A 21,676-nucleotide genomic window follows, 5' to 3' on the forward strand; every position below is an offset into this window, starting at 1 on the left:
ACATTATGTATTTATTTAACATTTAAACAATTTTGTATTGAATTTTTGAGGATGTTTTGGTTGAAATCAAATACATTTAAATATAGGCATTTTTTGAATTTATTTCACATTGTCTTTTTTCCAACTATATTATATTATATTATTATAAAGGCGAGAAAGCAACAGCATGTTAGTGAAGTGGATCCCCCATGACTCTGGATGATTAAACCCTCCTCTCGCTGGCTCCCGGCTCTGAGTTCGGGCCTGAGGCCGGAGGTGCGGGTCCAGTTCCGTGTTTTGCAGCGGCCTCTCTCTGTGTGAGTGTGGCAGCGGCGCAGGGTGAAAGCGGTGGGAAACAGAAACACTATGGCTGCCTCTCTGTCTCTTACTCAGGTAACACAGTCTCACAACTCAAACATTACGAGCGCAAAACCTTCTCCGAGCCATGTCTGCCCTGCCCGGGGACATTCCTGCGGTGTTAGCGGAACCGGGCCGGGCAGATAATGCGCGCTCTCCCCGACCCCGGTGGCTCTTTTTCGGGTTTCGTGTGGTCCTGCTGTGACTGGGAAAAGTTTCTGCCTAATCTCTTTGGGGACTGCGTAAGGGCGTAGCTAGTAAGCTAGCATGCTAGCCACCAGCTAGTTAGTGTGCAGTGCTGGGCTGTTTTCGAGTCGCTATATCAGACTTGAGTTAGACATTTAAGCGTCACATTGGTTCCTTCTCGTCTCTCACAGTGTGTAGCTACGGTTTGTGCTTCCTCGTTTGGCTGCAGGCTAATTGTTGTTGGTAGGAGAGGTGTTGATACGAGAGGAACCCATGTGTGGCTATGTTGTGGCTCTGCTGTCATGTTTCTGCCGGTTCAACCTTAACGCTAACATTGTTTTTCCTCTAAAAACAACTAAGCAAGTTCCACACATTCACGCTGTGGCCTAGGCTGCGACTGTCCTCCTCTTGCTATGTGTTTACACTGAGGAACCAGTGTGTGAGAGGCTGTAACCAGAGGTAAACAGGCTCCAGGACTGGGTCAGTGTCTTGCCTGTGACCTTTGTGAGGTGAACGTTTAACTGTTAGCATGTTAGCTGCTGTGGGAGTTAGGGTTCCATGGCACCAAGGGAATAAAGAAAACAAAAAATGCTGTTGACAGCTGTTTTGCAACCAGTTAGGGGAAGTGAACTTGAGCAGCTAGTGGCAGCATCTACTGTCACTAAATGCCAGTGCTGCTGCATTGAAACCCACAGACGATGTGTTTTGTTTTGCAGAGTAAATGGGCACCACATCTAATAAGTAGGTTACCGTGTGTGACTTGTTACCTGAGCCACTGCAGCCTCCAGACAACAGACAGGAGCTGTCTGCCACCAGCAGCACTGACAGCTCCACCTCTCTAACATGAGCTCAAAAAGTTGCGACATTGACAACCGTCCTTGTTCTAGTTGCTGTCAGTATTCCCACCTGATCATCCTCACACTGACCCACTGGTTGGTGTTGGCAGTGACATTAACGACAACTTCACACTTAACTGTGCAAACAAAGTAATATGACTTTTCATTGATGAAACATATGAATTCTGGTTCTAATAAGTGGCTTATTCCCCCCTGCCTAGTGTTTCAAACCCTCTTGGACCTTGTAGGGCCAATGCTTAAATTAAGCACAGTCAACTGTTTCTGAGGTTTCTAAGTTATGACGTTTAAATGAACTCCAGACAGATCATCTCCTGACATTATCTGGAGGGGCTGTTTGTGAGAACACAAATGTCCGTGTTAGATGCTGCGGAGTCTCGGAGTGAGTTGATGACGTTCCAAAGACGCAGCAAACGTAGAACTGACAAAACAAAAAAAAATCCAAATATAGGATGAAAAAGGGCAGCCATATAGTAGATGACAGACAAAGATAGATTTCTGGAGATTTCTGTGATGATGTGAACGCCTTGGACCGGAGAATCTCCTGCTGTGTTTTATCATGTGCTAAAGACTATCTGCGGAAAAACACCAGTACCTATCCAGCAAACATTCTCTGGTGTTCATGTTTGGAAGCGGCTTTATATGTATATGTGGAAATACCTGCATCCGTCTAATCGCACCCCCCGAAAAGTTTAACATTGGCTCGCCCATATCGCACTTAATTGTGACCATAAACATGTACAATTTCACTTCCACAAGTTTCTTTAAATTATGATGCCAAATTTTACTAAGATCTGTGACTCCAAAGTGTGATGATTTAATGGGGAATGATCCATCAGTATTAATTGCCATGGCTGGAATAGGTAGTGAAGTTTCCTGAGCAAACTAGACAGGCCTGACACCTCCTGCTCTGTAATGTATGTCCCTATGTGCTTCAGTTTTATATGGGCTATTGCAGGGGAATGGTTGATGGGTGTTTTTCTTTTCCAGTGCTCAATTAAAGGGTCACCAGTACAATGAGCACAGTGTTACAGCTTCCAACAGTTCCAGGCACACTATTGTGTCTCGCAGAGAAAAAGAGTTGCACTGGTCAGAGAGAGATAAGTGTCTGCTCACAGTTATCTCCCTGTAAATTGGCAGTTGACGGAGCTGACAGATCACAGGCTGTATTTGTCTTGTGAGTCGTCTTGTTCTTCCAAGGCTGTAATGGCAGACACCCACAACCAGATCTTTACACTCTTCTTGCTTTTTTTCATTTTACAGTACATATATTTGCATGTCTCTAGAGGAATTCAGATTCAGCTTTTACTGTTAAAAGGCCACTCCCCAGTAGATTCACTGGGTCAACTCCTTTCTTCCTTCGCCGCCACTGATGCTTAAAGGCAAAACCATCAGTTGTCAGTTTCAGCTGTCCGAAACAGGAAATGCTGAGTCTTTTCCTGTTCAGTCAAGCAGTAGACATTTGTACTTATACAGGAAAGGGGGGAGGTGTTGAGGAAGATTATGACAAGAGCAAACATCCACAATCATATATACATTATTGCAAGTTCAGCCATTACAGCATTATAGAGAGAAACCCAAAAGTTGCCACAGAGAAAAAAAAACCTCCCTTTGAACAGGACGAAATCCCAAGCAAAACCAGGCGGCCATCTGTTAAAGAGAAATGGGGGGAGGGAAGGGTGAGAAAGATAGACGAGAAACAGTTGTATATTCGATCACTTTCAGACAGGTTTTAAAATAAAGTCTTGTGACTGATGGTGTAAAATGCCGTGCTAAGATCTAGCAGGACAGGTAAAGATAAAAGTGGATTTCCTGAGGACATCAGTAGATAGATAAGATGGTTAGTAACGCTCATTGGTGCTGAGTCTGTGCAATGAAGCTCTCTAAATCCTCATTGGAAAACTTAAAATCATTCTATGGTTTAATTAATTAAGCAAATAATTGTATAATTTGTTTGGTAAAGCTTTTTCCAGGATTTCTGAAACAAAGGGGAGGTTTGAGAGAGGTCGATAGTTGGCTAGAACATCTGGGTCACGAGTTTTTTTTTAAGCAGAGGTTTAATTACTGCAACCTTAAAACCCTGTGATACAGAGCCTGTTAGTAAAGATAAATTAGTTAGCTCTAATATGGAAGTGTTAATTAAATGTAAAACAGCCACATTGGAATAGAGTTGAAAAAACAAGTTGGTTGTTCAGATGAAGAAACTGTTGACGTGAGATCAGAGAGATCTAGAGGAAGAGCAGTGTAAATTTAAAGCAGACAACACATCTGTGTCAGTCATGGGAAGTAAATAATGAATTTGTTTTCCGATGGTTAATCTTTCTCTTGATTATATTTGCAAAGATAAAGAAGCTTATGAAGACATTTTGCCTGAGACTAAAAGAATCAGATTAGCTGTTGCCTGTGATGATCAGTATCATCTGTAGCCTTGGAAAGATGTAGCCTATATAATGTCCAGATGAAGAGCAATGTCTTTGATACAGTCATTGGTGGATCTATCTAAATAGAACTTTGATTAACGCAAGATTTAAAACCAACTTTTTCAATTTTTGATTTGAAAATGATTTATATGATTTATCAAACCTCAATGAAAGATACATGTACATCCTGATTCCACCTTCAATTAGCTTTTTCTGCTTTCCATTCACAGGTAGACCTAATGATTAATAGATGATTATAAAAATAACATACCTGCACTGTAGGGTTAGGGTAAGATAATTCTGTTCTGGGAAAAAGTAAGACGCTGTTTTTCTGTTGAAGGTGAAACCGTTCTTTTCAGAGCTTTTTTTTTGCCACACTGAGCTGAATCCAGTGTTTCATTTGTTCCACCTGTCTGAGCAGTTATCAATCGCTGTGTTTATTTCTAGCCAGCAGACATTTGGAGAGTTCAGCTGTTTCTGTCTTTGCATTTGTTCATTAAATTGATTCAGAATTTTAACATATTGGTTATAATCTTTGTGCTTGCTTGTTTTTGCCAGCCTCCTTGGGCCAGTGGACAAAACACTCACTGTCGCCAGCAAACACTTGCTGATTATTTTGTCTTTACTGAATCTTCAGATCTGAGAAATACCTTATTAATTCTAAATTTGTCCTGTCACAAGTTATTTGAGTGTAAGTAGAGGGAGTTTATCACTTTCATGCACAAACCTTAGCAGGCAGCGTCAACTGTGTTTTTAGTTTTAACAAAGTGAAATGTATATATATTTGTTTAAAATTGTCCAATCATTTCAATCCAACTGTTTTTGATGTGGATTTTTTCTCTTCCTCAACAGCTCTCCAGTGGAAATCCCATTTATGACAAATACTATCGACAGGTATGTAAATATATGTCTCTACAAATTAAAAATAATTGTTTATTTACCTGAGACCATTAATAGATTTTCAGTTGTAGTTTACAGTATATCCTTAACTAGTGAGCCTGTTTTTGTTGTGTGAAATAGTCACTTCAAGATGATTAGATTTTTTTTACCTCCCACCATATTGTGCTTATTGGACTGGATTTTCCCTTTTCCCTCTCCCGATTCCAATAACCAGACTTTGGGATTCAGCTCAGTATTTATCTGGTATCTGGCTTTAATGACATGGTATTGGACCAGTACATACATTTGCGTTCTCACTGGTATTGAAACATCTCTACTTTAAACTATAACACCAGCTTTACCTAAATGTACTATTGCTGTGTAGAGTGATCCCTCTTCTCTAATATCAGTTCCCGGCTCTGTGTCCAGTAAAGGAAGTACCTCTATGAATTAATAATGCTTCACTTTGCCCGATGTGTCAGGGGAGCTCACAGTGAGGCCATGAAAGGGTACTAACACTGCTGGAGAAATGGCTTTGGTTTATTATCAGTATTGATTCACAGCCTCTCTCCCTTTACATCACTCACCAATCCAAACACTTCTTTCGTCAGTCTGTGCAATGATGTGCAACCTTTGACACAGCTGACTCACTGATGTTCTGAGATGGAGTAACCTCTTGACTCTGTGTTCTTGTGTGTGTTTATATTTTGGGTTTGTGTGTTAACTTATGTGATTGTGTCAAGGTTGATCCAACTGGCAGTGGGCGGGTGACGGCAGCAGATGCAGCTCTGTTCCTGAAAAGGTCGGGCTTGGCTGACCTGGTCCTGGGGAAGGTGAAACTTTTGCATTATCAAGAGAGGAAACATTTCTCTCTGTTGTCTCTGCCATGTATTTATATTTTGATGTCAATATGTGTGTCTCCATAGATCTGGGATTTGGCAGACTCTGAACGTAAAGGCTCTCTGAGCAAACAGGTAAGGACTGCCCTGTGGACAATAACATGCTTTTTTTTATACACATGCTCTGTTTCTGATCACCAGGTTCATGTCATACACTGTACTTGTTTTCCCCTCAGCAATTCTTTGTAGCTTTGCGGTTGGTAGCCTGTGCTCAAAATGGCCTGGAGGTGGCACTCAAGAGCCTTAATGTGGCTGTTCCTCCCCCCAAATTTGTAAGTTTGCGCCTATAGACCTCAGCACAGTCTCTGTCCATGCTGTTAATGCTTCAACTTAACATTGTACATGTTTACCACAAACTAAGGTTAACTGAGGTTTGTCGTTCAACAGCATGACAATAGCAGCCCGCAGTTAGCGGGAGGAGCGCCTGGTGACACACCCTGGGTTGTCAAGGTAAAGCACAAACAAGTTTGTAATCTGTTTGTCTTCAGCTGCCTTCCGACCTTCACTGAACTCCGGATATTTCCCTGAAATTTTAGGGAGTGGCTGTATGCGAGAAGGCAAAAGTCTTAGACAGAGCCAGTGAAAGTTTAGCTGGAAAATGTCTGTAAAAGTCACAAAGAGCAAGTTGATGACATGACATTTCTACCACACACAACTGAAAAAACAACACCCAACAAAAGTTATACTGATGTGCTGTAAACAACAACACATGATTTCTGCAGCAGAATTTATTCATTATTTGGCGCCAGTGACTCACCTGAATGTTCTGGACATTTTCCTTTTGTCAGGAATGCTATAACCAGACCATCTTCTAGTGGGTTCTTCCTATGAGAAAGGCAAAGTCTGGAAAATGTATAGTTCAATTGTAATTTGCCTAGATGTGTTTTTCTTTTCTCATAAGAGACAACCACAACAATACAGAGTTAATTCAGTGTAATTATCACATAGGGGTCTATACAATTGTGGTTATGTAAAATGTCAAACAAATGCTGAAATATAACTCAGATTTTAACAGTCATTCAGTGTTAGTATTGTTGGTTCATAAAAAGTTACCAGAAATTCTGGTGGGATTTTAAGGGTTAGAGTGCTATTTGAGAAACATTCACACAAGTGCACCCCCCCCCCCCCCACACACACACACTGTAAATGAGGCAAAATTATTTATTTTCACAGCTGACCCGGGCTGAATCTCCCTCTTGTTTGTTGAACTTTGTGGATACCTCTTGTTCTTCAACAAACGCATCTTTTCATGTTTTTATTAGTGTTATTCCTCACCCTCTAATCGTTCTACATCTGTGGGGTTTGTTTGTTTTTCTTTTCAGCCTGAAGAGAAGATGAAGTTTGATTCCATCTTTGAGAGTCTAGGTCCAGCAGGTGGCATCCTAACAGGAGACAAGGTTAAGCCTGTCCTGCTAAACTCCAAACTTCCAGTGGACATCCTCGGCAGGGTATGATCCTTTAACAGAACTATTTTGAAATAGCATAATAATATGTTTTTATCATTCTAAAAGTGGCAAAACTCAATAGGAAAATCAAAAAATGCATGGACTGTTACATTTTTCACATGTAAGAGTCTAAATGAGGACAAACAACACAATGCGAAAAAAGGGCGGTGAACTCGCAAATCAGAGAGGAAGTGAGAGTCGGTTTGGAATCGGGGCTTTAGGGGATCTGTGTTGCTGTATATAATATATCACAGCGTTGCTATGATTCTTATAAATAATGTATCTCTGTGTCGAAGGTATGGGAGCTCAGTGACATCGACAGAGATGGCATGTTGGACAAAGATGAATTTTCTGTGGTAAGATATGAGTTCATAATATGAGTAGAAAAGAAACCACAAGTTATAGCACAATAAGTTGTTTTGTTTTGTCTATACAATTTGAATAATGGTGCATCTGGAAGTCTCTTCATCTATTTTCTGATGGTGTAAATATCTGTTTCTTAAATTGTAAGTACAATCTTGGAATCTCATTAAGGCTGTGAAAATTGCTTCAATGGATCTAGATAAAAAAAATGTAAGACATGTGGATGAAGTGTAAAGATTGATAATTCACAGGATTGTTTTACTTTTATCACTGCATTTTGTTGCCCTATCCCAGGCCATGTATTTGGTGTACAGAGCGTTGGAGGGGGAGCCTGTTCCCATGTCCCTACCACCTCCCCTGGTTCCACCCTCCAAGAGGAAAAAACCCTTGGTGCCTCCTGTGATGCCCCTGTTACCCTCGCCCCCCTCTGCCAAAGAAAGTCGCTCCTCCCACGCTGGCTCTAAGACCATACCCCCCCCTCCTAAACCCACCCCAGCTCCTGTCCCAGCTCCTGTCCCAGCTCCTGTCCCAGCACCAGCACCAGCAGCTGCTTCTGTGAGTACAGGACCCATCTCTCCTGTGCATGCAGTACCTGAAAAAAAACTTTTCACTACCTTAGCGTAGCCAAGTTAGCTGCAACATCAACCATTTGAAATGATTTCAAACTGGCTAGTTCAGTGTGTTTTTCAAAAGAACCAGGTGAGAGAGGGTGTGAAGGTAAGTCCATTTTTAGTTTGAGTTAATATGCCAATGTCATAGGTTGTATTAAATCCTACCTGTAGTAATGAAGTAAAGAAAGTGGTAGTTAAGTGGGTCATGTGGACTTTGCAGTGGGTGGTGTCTCCAGCAGACAAAGCCAAATACGATGAGCACTTCAACAAGACAGACGGGGACATGGACGGGCTTGTGTCTGGACCTGAGGTCAGAGATATCTTTCTGAAGACTGGGCTGCCCTCCGCCACACTTGCACGTATCTGGTAAGAAATGATTGTAAAGCTCCCTGTACAATCCCCTGCCTATGACTGACTGATCTGTAAGACACCGTGTGGCTTTTTTTGCTTATTTACTTATAACATTGTGACTTGGTCTCTTTTGATTAACTGTATTCTGTAGTATAGTATAATTATTTAATCTATAAAGTCTTTATAATCCATCCATGGATTTAAAACTTTATCACTAACAATCCTGTCATTGGGGGATGTTGGTACATGATCTGTGCCGCTTTTGATCCCAAAGCCTGAGATCAATGATCTAAAAATAATGTACGGCTCAAATACAGATTTTTAATCTACAACTACACAGTACTAAGTGATAGATAAAAAATAGCTGCAGTTTTTTATAGCACCACAGTGTGTGTTGTCCGATGCGACCAGTAGAATTTCCCATCAAATAGATTTTTATCCTCACACGACTGATTAGCTGCTGTCCTGTTGTGACCGTCCTGTGTATTGACTTCCATAACTGCAGGACATGATGATCAGCCAAGCTATCAAAAGCACTCTTTGCCTGAGGGGTTTATCGTTATTCTCTTATGTAACCTATGTGCGTTGTTAACAGGGAGGTTTGTGACATTGGAGACATCGGGAAACTGACTCGAGAGCAGTTTGCCCTGGCGCTCCATCTCATCAATCAGAAGCTGACGAAGGGACTGGACCCTCCGCAGAGCCTGACCCCAGAGATGATCCCTCCCTCTGACAGACAAAACATCAAACAGGTGAGTCGCTCTGAGCGTTTCAGTTCGTGAAAGTTGAGGATGGGTCGATCCTTTTCCCCGATAAACATGATGATGCTCCTGATGATACAGAAAACTGGTGTATTTCCTGAATTACATTTTTTATTCTGAAAGTAGAATTGATGATACTCATTAGACCAAAACTAAAAAAAACGCAGTAGTAGTGACGACAGTCATGATGATAAAGTGATAATAGTGATTTAAGAGAGAGTCATGGTCAGGTTATTACATTTACAAATCACTGATTGTCTTAACACTGTAACGTGATATTACTTAATATTGTATATATATTATAATGTACGTATTTATATTCAAGAATTCAATTGTTAACATTTAATACGATGCTAGAAAATCGAATTGATATGTTGTAAACTGATAAAAAATCATTCATATATGAAATTGCTGTACAAAATCTAAAATAATTTTGCATTAATTTCCTATTCTTAAGAACAACAAACACTGCTGTCTATTTCTTTCTTTTATACTATTTACTATAGATTATCGTGACAGACATATTATTTATATTATCAATCTAACTAGAAATTGAAGAATCTGTTTGCCTGTATTTCAAATTTCTGCTCATCAGATTGACTTCTAACTTGGTGGATGTTTTTCTGACATCTTAATTTCTCCCTTTTCCTGTTGTGTTTTGTTTTGTTTTATAGCTTGCAGCTGTGTGTCTTTCTTTTCCTCTCTGTTTGATGCTTTGTTGCTCTTCACATTTTTTACATTTTGCCCCTTTCACATGTGCGGTGGGACAATCCTGAGTGAGTGTGTGTTAGTTTACTGACTCTGTGCATCTCATTACTTTTAACAGGAGGCCTCTGGTTGTTTGTTGATGTTTAAAAATATTCTCCAAAGCTGTTTCTTTTTGGGGGCTTTTAAACACAAATGTAGATAATGTGGTACATGAGTATTTGTCCCTGAGCTAATCATTATTAAATGTCTAAATATTTATGCTCATGGGAAAGCTGACAAGAGCAGAGGTGGCTGTTTCAAGTATTAAGGACTGCACTGACTTGTCTGTAGTTTTAAAAAAGCTTTGGGTTTGTTTTATTCATGTTTATGAAATGTAGAAAAATTTGCATCTACCCACTATCACATCCCTTAAGCCACTGTACATCCGGTTTCTGCCAGCTGTGTCTCCTTTTGTGGCTTCACATGTAGTTTTAGTAATGGTAACAATCAGTGTAGTGCTTTTGTTCTTTAGTCTGTGCCGTGACTTTCTTTTATTTCACACACAATGTAAATGTCCTTAGTATGGAGAATTTTGTTATCATTATAAGTGATTTTGCTGTTCTGCTTTGTGTGATAAATCATGTCTATACTTTCCGTATCTGTTGAGAGTTCATTCTTAGCGTATGTTAGAGGTAGTTCACCATTTATCTGTAGTAGTGAGTTTATTCTACCTCTTGATTTCCTCTCACTTCCTTTCTCTCCAGAACAACATGCTTAACTTGGCAGCCGACTTCTCAGCCATCAAGGAGCTTGACTCTCTCAGTAACGAGATTGTTGAACTACAACGGTAATATTTTATTATCATAATCATAGTAAACTGGAAACAGTACACACATTGTTGCTGAAACCATATTGGTGGAGGTTACAGCATTGGTGGTGACGAAAGGCCTGTTTTTGTCTGAAATTTCCACTTAAACTTATGATAAATTGATCTGATCATCCTACCTAAGAGACTATAAGACATTTTGGCTAGTAAGGACTATTTTTTGTATCTATTCTCAAAAATATCTCTGTGTATATCTAAAATTTGTATCATGTATCAATGTTTTTTATAAAAACCCAGGACTCCCTCATGAAAGCTCTTACAGCAAGTGATCGCTGTATCCCTGTATCCCTGTATCCCATACTGACGAACATGAGGCAGAGTTTTCCCCAACTGATTATTTATTTGTAATGGCTTTGCGTATAGATAGGGGGTTGCTGATGAGCTATTGGAAAAAAGCTGACATCCAGTGGTCAACTGAAAAACTGACATCACACTCACATTTAACTATTATCTTTAACGTAGCTGCATTAATATGGAGTATTAATCAATATATAGAGACTCTTTGGTTGAAATGCCCTGATAAATTCAATATATTCAAACACAATGAATGATTTATACCGACTGCTCGTCCCACCTATATGATGAGGAAGATGGTTAGAGTTTAATCTGGTTTTCTAATTTACATAACATAAGAGTAATAATAATTGTCAATATATGTTGCATATATTTCAATTGTAATCTCACTGTCACCTTTTGTTTTTATGGATTTGATGTTGATAACTAAACAAAATGTAACTTCCCTATTCCTGAAAGATACAAGTGAGAAGTGAGAATATATCTTTCAAACTCCCCCCTCTACTTACAGTTATACACACACAGATGTCTGTACATCTCTGACACACTTTCTCACACACATACACACTCACACACTCACACATGCCAGATGACAGCTGTTCTGAGGTAGAAATCAGAGATGAGAGACACTGATAGAAGTTGAAACTAATGATACTAAGAGAGTAGACACAGTGAATAGATCAAGAAGAAAGATGATGCACTTTTGTTATTGCTTCAAACTGGGGCAGCAACCCTCTGCTCGAGCTGAGGAGGTTGGTGAGGATGAAGATGGGTAAGAAGGGCTCAGGAGTGATTGACTGTAGATTTGTCCGAGGAGGATGTTATGTTACAAAGGGAATCATGCATTTTGATGTGAGAGGAGAGCAAGAGAATCTTAAAATAGATATTTGAAGCTTTTTATTGTTATTTATATTCAGCATTGAAGTGGATTGGAAAGGAGTTTTAAGGCTGATCTATTTGTTATCTTTTGCCATAGAATGAAAGTGGTATTTATTGTTTTTAAAGAAAGAAAATACTAAAATGGTCATTGGACAGATACTGTTTTTCAGAACAGAAATACAAAATATATGTTTTATATATCCTAGCATTCTGCTATATGCACAAAACCATTAACATCACATTGATAGATAGATATATAGACTGTAGTACAGATTTCAAGGGATCGGTCGATAAAGTCGATAGAGAACAATAAGAGTCTCTCTCTTTACAAAATGAAAAAAAAAAAGATTTAGTGTTAGTGTTTCCCACTTACATTCAGTTTTACTGAAAATCACAAATAAATCCTAATGTCTGTCATGAGGTATTTGTAATGATTTCCTCAATGTTTTTGGTGCTGTACCTCTAAAGTTTATGCTGTTGTACATTTATTATGCTTTAGTGTTTATATTTTTGTTGTTTGGAAGAACATTTTGGGGTTGGTGCTTTTTGTCAGACGGCTTTGCTCTGTCTCTGGCTGAGTGGATGAAACAGTGTGGTAGAGAGGATGAGCGCACAGGCAGCAGGAACCATCAGTGTGGTATTTTTGGCTCATCATCACTCTTTCCTATATCCATCCTCCAGGCAGCCACCTGCTTCTTACTTCGCATCTCCCACACATGTGACTGAGCAGGCAAATTCTCAGTTTTTCCAACACCCACCCTTAAAGCGCTCACAGTGCTGTACAGCAGCCTAGTCTCAACACGCAGGCTCTCTTCACATTGCGTCTATCTCACACACACACACACACACACACACACCTGCTGTGGCTGTCCGTACAGTGGAATCAGGAGTTCAGGACATCATGGTTGTTCAGGGAGAAGAGGTGATGGTGGTTCAGGGGCAGTGTGAAGAAGGCTCAGCAGAGAGCTGGATGGGGCTGGGTGGGATGGGTCTCCCGACTCTGTCCTTGGTGGCTAAATACTCCTGTCTGTTGTGCTGGACCCCCAGAGAGAAGTGCACTGTGGAAGAGGAGATCAAGGAGAAAGAGGAGGCCATCAGACAGCGCAGCACTGAAGTGCAGGTAAGGAGTGACCACTTACACTGTCTATGAGTTTGTTTCTGTTCCCAACCCGGTGGACACAGAGAGAGAGAGGTTTTTTACAGACAGATACATTTGATTGCATGGCTGTATGTTTAAGATAAAGACTATAACCGTCTCTCCTTCTCACAAATGTTTGATAGGAACACCCCTGCTCTCGTTTCCTGAAACAAAAATAAACATCAGACAGTCTGTAGGCGCTAAAGCAATTGATCAGTTTTGTTGTGATGAATATATTGGATAGGACAAACATTTTGAATACACAGGAGGTGGAGATCAATAATACATGTAGCCAGCATTCCTAGACACTTGCTCAGAAACACAGTTACTGTTTCTCAGAGACAGAGAGGCTGTTCTTGTGTTGGTGTGTCTGACTCGTCTGAGCCTGATAAATGGAGTCTATTTTGGGAGGAGTCAGACTGCTCTGCTTATGGGAATTCGATGTGTGTGTCTAAGTGTCTTGCTGATTTAGCTGAATTTCCTTAGCTGCACTGCAGGGTAGCCTCAATCAATTTTGGCTATGTATATATGATGTTTTTTAACTTTACCCCTGGAAATTAGATATTATTGATGATTTATGAACAGGACCAGATTTCTTTTGTCAGTCTGTCAGTTCCTCCACACAGCGGGGCCTTTTGTAGTTCTTTTAGGTCCAGAAGATATTTTGACTTATCTGCAGTATTTCCAACAATGAACACTGATCAATTAAAAGTCGAATAGAAGATATATTCTGTTTGACACAGTAGGATTTCCAGGGGTAAACGGCATTGCAGCCAAATCCAGTAGAAGTAACTGGGGACCTTCTTGGACGTAAAAGAAAAACAGCAGAAAAACTGCTCCTGTGGTGTCATCCAAGTGTCTGTAAGCCCCGACATTCAAATTCGACATCAAACGGTGTAATCTACACCATGTTGTTACCCTAAATGTCCGCTGGTATCCTCAGCCCGGCCCTGCGTTCACGCCCACACAGCGCAAAGCTTGCGCCTCTATTCTCTCGCCCAAGGGGCACGTAACAGTTTCTGCTGCATTAACTTCCACATCCCTCCATCGGCAGGTAATGGTAGATAAGGAGTAAACTTTCAATTTTGGGTATAATCATGTCCCTGATGGATCACCCTTATTCTGTTCTTATACACATGCTCAGTCTAATATAACTTATATCATAGATCTCAGATAGAAATTAACATTAGCTTGAGTATTTTTTTCTATGAATATATAATGTTTATTGTTACATTTGCCTCTCACTTACAGTGGATTTCTGGGAGATTTTGTGCGTGACAGGACGCAATGGCCATCATTGTTCAGTCCAATGTCATCCATCTTTTCAGGATCCAACTCTAACCTCATATCTTCCACACACAGACTCTCCCACACCCCTTTACATCTGTGTGGACCTTCATTGCAAAGTGTAGTCAGATCTACTGGTTAATTCATGGTGGAGTCAAACTGATGCATTTCTCAGGACAGGTCCTTCCTTGCCCTTACTGTAAATATTTTGTACACTATTCAAACTGAATTCAAACTTTTAAGCCATTGCTTCTGTATGAAGTTTAGCTTTGTAACAATGTGGTATCACATTAGTTATTAGTTAATCATCTGGCTTACATTAGCTCTCAGTAAAGCCACTCTGATACATTACTGAATTCATCAGTGCCTTTTACAATTTCACCTGGAACCAAAGCCAAATCCTTAAGCATGGTCTTGAATTTTCTCTTTTGCTTTTTTCTGTTTGTCTGATTTAACATGATGGCGCCACGAACGGCTGCCACGGTGTGTTGGTGCGCACTTCTGTGTTTGTTTTTAGTATTTAATTCTGTTAATTGCGACCCAACTCGGATTACTTTCACGATGGACGAGCTTCTTAACATCAGGGACACAACACCATCTGATTTATGTCCCAACTTTCTCGCATCTTCCGTGGATTTAGTTGATTTACTGGTCAAAGGTGCGGTGCTCCTCGGCCACGCAGCGAGACTGAGACGGAGACGGAGAGGAAAGCGCGCTGGGGCTCTGGTGCGCTTCAGGGAGAGAGGATTTCGCTCATCACTCCCGTGCATTCTCCTCTCTAATGTCCGCTCGCTGTGCAATAAGATGGACGAACTGCGCCTTCTCATCCGGACAAATAGAGACTTCTCCCTCTCTTCTGTATTCTGTTTTACTGAATCGTGGCTGACCGAAGCCACACCGGACTCCGCCGCACAGCTGACCGGCTTTCAGCTGTTACGCGCGGACCGCGACCCGATCCTCTCACGCAAGGCAAAAGGCGGAGGGATTTGTTTTTATATAAACCAGGGCTGGTGCAGCGACGTGAAAGTCATTTTACAGTCCTGTTCTCCGGACCTGGAAACTTTTTTCATCACCTGCAGACCGTTCTACTCTCCCCGGGAATTCACCTCTTTCATCCTGGCTGGAGTCTACATCCCCCCGCAAGCTGACGTGCGCGAGGCTCAACGACAACTCGCTGAGCAGATACTGGGAGTGGAGAGAAGGAGAGAGAACACATATTCCCCCGTTATTGTCCTTGGGGACTTTAATAAGGGGAACTTATCTCAGGAGCTCCCAAAATATAAACAGTTAATTAAATGCCCGACCAGGGGGGAGAACACCCTGGATCACTGCTACAGCACCATCAGCAAGGCTTATCATGCAGTCTCCCGCGCTGCCCTGGGTCTGTCCGACCACGCTCTCATTCACCTGATCCCGGCTTACAGACAGAAACTCAAGATTTCTAAACCTGCTGTGCTGAGATCAAAGAACTGGAGCAGCAGAGAAGCTGTGGAGGAGCTGCGTGACTGCCTTGAAAACACAGACTGGGACATTTTTAGAACTGCCACTTACAGCCTGGACGAATATACAGATGCTGTGACGTCCTACATCAGCTTCTGTGAAGACCGATGTATTCCAACACGCACCAGGGTGTGTTATAACAACGACAAGCCCTGGTTCACAGCAAAACTCAAACAGCTTCGTTTGGAGAAAGAGGTGGCCTTCAAGAGTGGGGACATGGATAGGTTCAGACTAATTAAATACTCGTTTGGCAAGGAGATTAAGGAGGCCAAACGACTGTATTCAAAGAAGCTGGAACAACAGTTTGCAGCACACGACTCCTCGTCAGTCTGGAAAGGCCTTCGGGTGATCACCGGCTGCAAGACCAAATCCCCCCACTCTGTGGAAGACTTGAGACTTGCCAACGATCTGAATGACTTTTATTGTAGATTCGATAGACCCTCTCAAACCCCCCCCGCATCTATCACACCTCTTCTCCCCAGCCTGGACAAAGACACTAGCCCCCCCCACAAAATGGCCCCAGACTGCCCCATCACCTCCATCCCCCCCTTCACACCTCTCTCAATTCAGGAGAGAGATGTAAATAAGCTCCTGAAGAAACTGAACCCCCGCAAGGCAGCTGGACCAGACGCTGTCTCCCCCTCTACACTGAGGCACTGTGCGGATCAGCTTTCTCCATTGTTCACGGACATTTTCAACACCTCACTGGCTGAATGTGTTGTACCCGCCTGCCTGAAAACATCCACCATCATCCCCGTTCCCAAGAAGCAGAGGATCACAGGCCTTAATGACTACAGACCAGTCGCCCTGACCTCTGTAGTAATGAAGACCTTCGAGCGACTCGTGCTGACCCACCTCAAAACTATAACCAACCACCTCCTCGACCCGCTGCAGTTTGCCTACAGAGCCAACAGGTCCGTAGACGATGCAGTCAACATGGGACTCCACTTCATCCTCCAGCACCTCGACTCCCCCAGCACCTACGCCAGGATCTTGTTTGTGGACTTCAGCTCCGCATTCAACACCATCTCTCCAGCTCTTCTCCGGGACAAGCTGACCCAGCTGAGCGTGCCTGACCCCACCTGCAGGTGGATCACCAACTTCCTGACCGACAGGAAGCAGCGCGTGAGGCTGGGGAAGCTTGTCTCTGACACCCGGACCATCAGCACTGGAGCCCCTCAAGGTTGTGTGCTCTCTCCTCTCCTCTTCTCCCTCTACACCAACAACTGCACCTCCAGCCATCCCTCTGTCAAACTCCTGAAGTTTGCCGACGACACCACCCTTATTGGATTAATTTCCAATGGGGACGAGGCCGCCTACAGAGAGGAAGTTAACAGCCTGGCTTCCTGGTGCAGCCAGAACCACCTGGAGCTGAACGCTTCAAAAACTGTAGAGATGGTGGCAGACTTCAGGAGGAGCCCAGCCCAAACCGCCCCCCTCACCATGTGCGACTCCCCAGTTAAAACAGTGGAGTCATTCAGATTCCTGGGGACGATCATAGCACAGGACCTGAGGTGGACGGAGAACATCACCTCCATCACCAAGAAGGCCCAGCAGAGGATGTTCTTCCTGCGGCAACTGAGGAAATTCAGCATGCCGCGGAAAGTGATGGTTGAGTTCTACACAGCCATCATTGAGTCCATCCTCACCTCATCCATCACCGTTTGGTTTGCTGCCTCCACTGCCAAGGACAAGGGCAGACTGCAGCGGATCATTCGGTCAGCTGAGAAGGTCATCGGCTGTGACCTGCCGGCTCTCCTAGACCTGTTCCACTCCAGGACCAGAAAGAGAGCAGGCAAGATCATCGCTGATCCTTCCCATCCCGGTCACCACCTGTTCCAGAGACTTCCATCTGGGAAAAGGTTCCGGGCCGTCAGGACTAAAACCTCGCGTCACCTGAACAGCTTTTTCCCCATGGCAGTGGGGCTCACAAACAAGCCCCCCCCATCACACTGACTCTGCTGACCCCCCCCCCCCCCCACCCTCGCACATAATTTATAACACTACATTATTGGCACTACCACCAATCTTTGCACCTTAAAACCGCACACAACACATTTACTGTATATATTATTTTTTCGATATTGTTGTTTTTTATATTGATGTTTATATTGCTCTATATTGTTGTTTTTATATTGTTGTTTGTAAAGTGCACCAACCACACCAAGGCAATTTCCTGTATGTGAAAATATACAAGGCAATAAAAAGAATTCTGATTCTGATTCTGATTCTGATTATGTTTTCTTTGCTTTTACCGGAACAGGACTTACAAGAAGAAGTGGGGAGGGAGAGTGAGGAGCTGCAGCGGCTCCAGTCTCAGCGTCAAAAGGTCCAAGATACGTTGGACGAGCTGGACCAACAGAAGGGATCCCTGGAGGAGCAGCTGGCTCACATCCGCCAACAGACCACCCAGGAGACACATCTGGTAAGTGTTGTTGGCTTTGTTTGCGATGGCGCACTCACTTAAGTCAATACAGGATAGCTATGTCATTAAAGAAATGGCTGATAACTGGCAAAGAGAGTTCATGATGGTTACATGTATAATAGATCACATCGCTGCAGTCGGAGCATGAGGAGCAGGAACAGATGATATGTCAGTATGAGGAGGAGCTTGTCCAGGCCCGAGAGGAGCTGCTTGCTCTGCAGGAGGAGAGTCGGAAGCTGCAGGAGAAAGTCCAGGCTGCACAGGAGCAGCTCACACCTCTCCAAGAGTCTGTGCGAGACTCATTCAAACAAGTTGCACAGGTTGGTTTGTGTTGTGTGCATGTGTCATGCTCATGAATATTCCCTTCTCCACAGAAGGTTTTATTTTTGTTTCATTTTTCTATGAATCCCTCCATCTCTCTGCTCATAAGGTTCAACAGAAACTGAACAACCTTCAAGTGGAGGAAAGGTCAGTGACTGCCCAGCTCAGCTGGAAGAGAGCCCTGGAGGACAGCTCTCCTGTCATGGTCAATGGATCAGCAGGTACTGCAGCAGAGCTGCACCAGGGGGACCCCTTCCAACAGGACCTCTTTCAGGAGGACCAGCCTAGAGAGCTGAAGTTCGAAGAACCAACTGCTTTCTTCAGTCCTCAGAAAGACCATTCCGATCAAAAAGAGATAGACGCAAATGAGAATGAAGAAGAGGAGATGCAGGACAAGGAAGATGAAAATCCAATTAATCCAGAGGAGGAAAAACCAAGATCTGATGCGTTGGATGATCTTTATGCTAGTCTCGCCCCTTCTGATATGTACAATAGTCTGTCAACCTTCCCCAAGCCTCTGAACACTGTCAGGGTAATAATACATGTCTGCTTCAGCTATCAGTCATTAAACAAATGGAAAGAAATCAGTGCAACTTTTTAGTACAGTTGTACACTGTGTTGACATCATTATTATGAAAACACCAGTTCCTCAACTGGTGGACTTCAATATTTAAAATTGTATTTGTTTTTGCTGTCCTCTCTTTTTCCGCGTCCAGGAATTCGGTACCCACGAAGTTTCAACAGATGTTGTAGATGATGAAGACAAATCATCTAATGAGAGCTCACCAAAGGTAGAGACCCTGACTCACTGAAGTTTAAATGTCAGTTCTTACATTCCAGAGTTTCTGTGAATGGTCATTTGACCAAGGACTTTTGCAAATTGTAGTCAGTATGTTTTAGTTCCCTCAAAAACACATTATGGTTGCAAGGGGATCCGACCTGATCCTTCACAGGTTTTTAAAAACACATAAATTCATACATGCAGCGTGGATGCAACCTTCACGTCATGCACTGTGGTGTGCAACATAATCATCAGAGCACTGTTCCTGTTCAGCAGGTGGCATCATCAGAACAAGAGAACAAAGAGGAGCAAGCAGAGACGCCTGAAGTCACCACAACCACCACCACCTCCTCCTCGTTACCAGTAGGCCCCATGCCACCACAGACCAGCCCACCAACCTTGCCTGAGATGGACTTCTTTCATTCAGACCCCTTTACTGACCGTAAGTCCCAACAAACGTATTAGCTGTATGTAACGGCTTAAACGTTAACTGGTAAAGAACAACCCCTTCAAATAGATTTCAATGTTTCTTCCTTCATAGATGATCCATTTAAAGATGATCCATTTGGAAAAGCAGATGTTGCAGGTACATTCTCTAAATCTAACCCCATCTGGAAGGAGATGAACATACAATAATGTTTTTAAGTATTTAAACATTCTGTATCTGTCGCTATTTGGTTTCATCAGATCCATTTGGAGGGGATCCATTCAAAGGGACCGACCCCTTTGCTGCAGACACTTTCTTCACACAGACCTCCAGCGCCCCCTTCTCCTCAGAAGACCCTTTCTCAGCCCCAGTTGACCCGTTCTGTGCCACCACTGATGCGCCAGAGCCAAACCTGTTTGCCGCCAAGCTGAACAATGCAGCACCCGCTCCTGCAGCAGGCTCCGACCCCTTCACCTCCAAACCGACCAATCTAGCGTCAGCATCCAAGGGAACTTTCACCACCACAGAGAACAACATGGCTGAGTCTGACCCGTTCGGTGGCAAAGTCAATGCCACCACAGAGGCAGATCCATTTGGTTCTCAGGACGTAGAGACCGATCCGTTCAGCTACTCGCCAGTCAGCTGTGATCTGGCAGTGGTGAGTAGTTCTGTAAAACCTGCTCTCAGTGCTCTCACATTAGGAGGTCATTGGCGAATGACGCATTCTTGCAATGCCATAAAGGTTTGTTTTAAACATGGCTGTTAACAGTCCAATATTATGATCTCAGCAGTTATACAGTTATATTTTTATTTTCATGACTGAATTAAACACATTTGATTTATGCCAATAAATCCTAGCAATTTATAATGTGTAAAACTTCTGAATGAAAAGCAGAATGTTGGCTGAATGTGTAGGGTTTGGATTTAGTTGGATTTATGGAATAAAAATATGTTTTCATTATTGTATAATCATAATTTTCAGGGATAGTTATTCTTTTGTTTCAATTTTTAACTTCACTGCCACTAAATCCTACACACTGGTACATCATTGAGTTTCAAGTTGTCCAGGTATACATATTATTATTGCAGATGTAGTAAAATAACAGAGTATGGTTTAACCTGTCTGTTTGATATTGTATGGATTTGCCTTCAACTTCTTAAGCTGTTGTTTCAAATCTCCCGAACAAAGAAAGAATGAAAAAGGAACAAATTAAAAAGAGGTTTGAATTAGTTAGTGATATCTGGTCAGTATAGACTGTAAAACAAGACAAATAACACGTGTGTGTTTCTTGTTTCTCCTAAATGTGACTGTAATGAGAAGGAAATGTGAGTCGCAGTAGTATTATTTTATTTCTGTCAATGACATTTTTTTTTTAATGCTCTGTTTCTAGAAGGACACTGCAGCAGCCAATGACCCTTTCGCTCCAGGTGGTACAACAGTGAGCTCCACCGTAGATGCAGGTATGATGTGTGGTATGGTACCACCCTGTGGTGACTAGAGGAAACTGCAGCTCTTCAAAATAAAAATAGATTTTGTTATATTATACAACATAACAGTATCAACTGTTTCTGTGTGTCTCAGTTTCATGAACTCAATCTCATTGGTTTCAGATCCGTTTGCTGCTGTGTTTGGTAATGAGTCGTTCGGAGGGGGCTTTGCAGATTTCAGTGCCTTGACGAAGGTAATATTCAGATCATGACCTCTGCTGCATGTACATCATGCAGAAATGACTCAGTATATGGTGAAACACAGTGAATAGCAAGTGCCAGTCAGGCCATCAGTGCAAATAGAAATTAACTTATAAAAGTAAATGTGAATTGACTCAAGCTGGAAGAATGTTGGTGAGTGTGTTGTGGTTTTTTGGAGGAAACAGCTGGGAGATGATGGATATTTGTGCCTCTCAACTCACCGTTCATTTAGGACAATTAAGACAATGTGCAGCAGC

General features: G+C 42.4%; 1 protein-coding gene across 6 annotated transcripts in view; it reads left to right on the forward strand.

Annotated features, from left to right (window-relative positions):
• Window positions 1-246: 246 nt before the first annotated feature.
• The window catches only part of eps15 (epidermal growth factor receptor pathway substrate 15), a 28,854-nt gene continuing 7,424 nt past the window's right edge, over window positions 247-21,676 (forward strand). For 2 of the 6 annotated variants that reach the window (XM_062396124.1, XM_062396127.1), the window contains exons 1-22: window positions 248-372; window positions 4,649-4,690; window positions 5,419-5,508; window positions 5,602-5,649; window positions 5,751-5,846; window positions 5,962-6,024; window positions 6,897-7,022; window positions 7,316-7,375; window positions 7,677-7,937; window positions 8,214-8,359; window positions 8,940-9,096; window positions 10,557-10,639; window positions 12,899-12,971; window positions 18,040-18,201; window positions 18,324-18,521; window positions 18,632-19,054; window positions 19,239-19,313; window positions 19,577-19,745; window positions 19,845-19,889; window positions 19,991-20,388; window positions 21,122-21,191; window positions 21,342-21,412. In XM_062396124.1, coding sequence (XP_062252108.1) covers window positions 346-372; window positions 4,649-4,690; window positions 5,419-5,508; window positions 5,602-5,649; window positions 5,751-5,846; window positions 5,962-6,024; window positions 6,897-7,022; window positions 7,316-7,375; window positions 7,677-7,937; window positions 8,214-8,359; window positions 8,940-9,096; window positions 10,557-10,639; window positions 12,899-12,971; window positions 18,040-18,201; window positions 18,324-18,521; window positions 18,632-19,054; window positions 19,239-19,313; window positions 19,577-19,745; window positions 19,845-19,889; window positions 19,991-20,388; window positions 21,122-21,191; window positions 21,342-21,412 — 2,883 coding nt within the window. In that variant the 5' untranslated portion in view covers window positions 248-345. Of the gene's footprint in view, window positions 373-4,648; window positions 4,691-5,418; window positions 5,509-5,601; window positions 5,650-5,750; window positions 5,847-5,961; window positions 6,025-6,896; window positions 7,023-7,315; window positions 7,376-7,676; window positions 7,938-8,213; window positions 8,360-8,939; window positions 9,097-10,556; window positions 10,640-12,898; window positions 12,972-18,039; window positions 18,202-18,323; window positions 18,522-18,631; window positions 19,055-19,238; window positions 19,314-19,576; window positions 19,746-19,844; window positions 19,890-19,990; window positions 20,389-21,121; window positions 21,192-21,341; window positions 21,413-21,676 lie in introns of all 6 variants that reach the window. The other 4 variants (XM_062396128.1, XM_062396125.1, XM_062396129.1 and 1 more) reach the window with 4 other exon arrangements.

This window comes from Platichthys flesus, chromosome 9 (assembly GCF_949316205.1).
Source record: "Platichthys flesus chromosome 9, fPlaFle2.1, whole genome shotgun sequence".
NCBI classification, from domain to species: Eukaryota; Metazoa; Chordata; class Actinopteri; order Pleuronectiformes; family Pleuronectidae; genus Platichthys; species Platichthys flesus.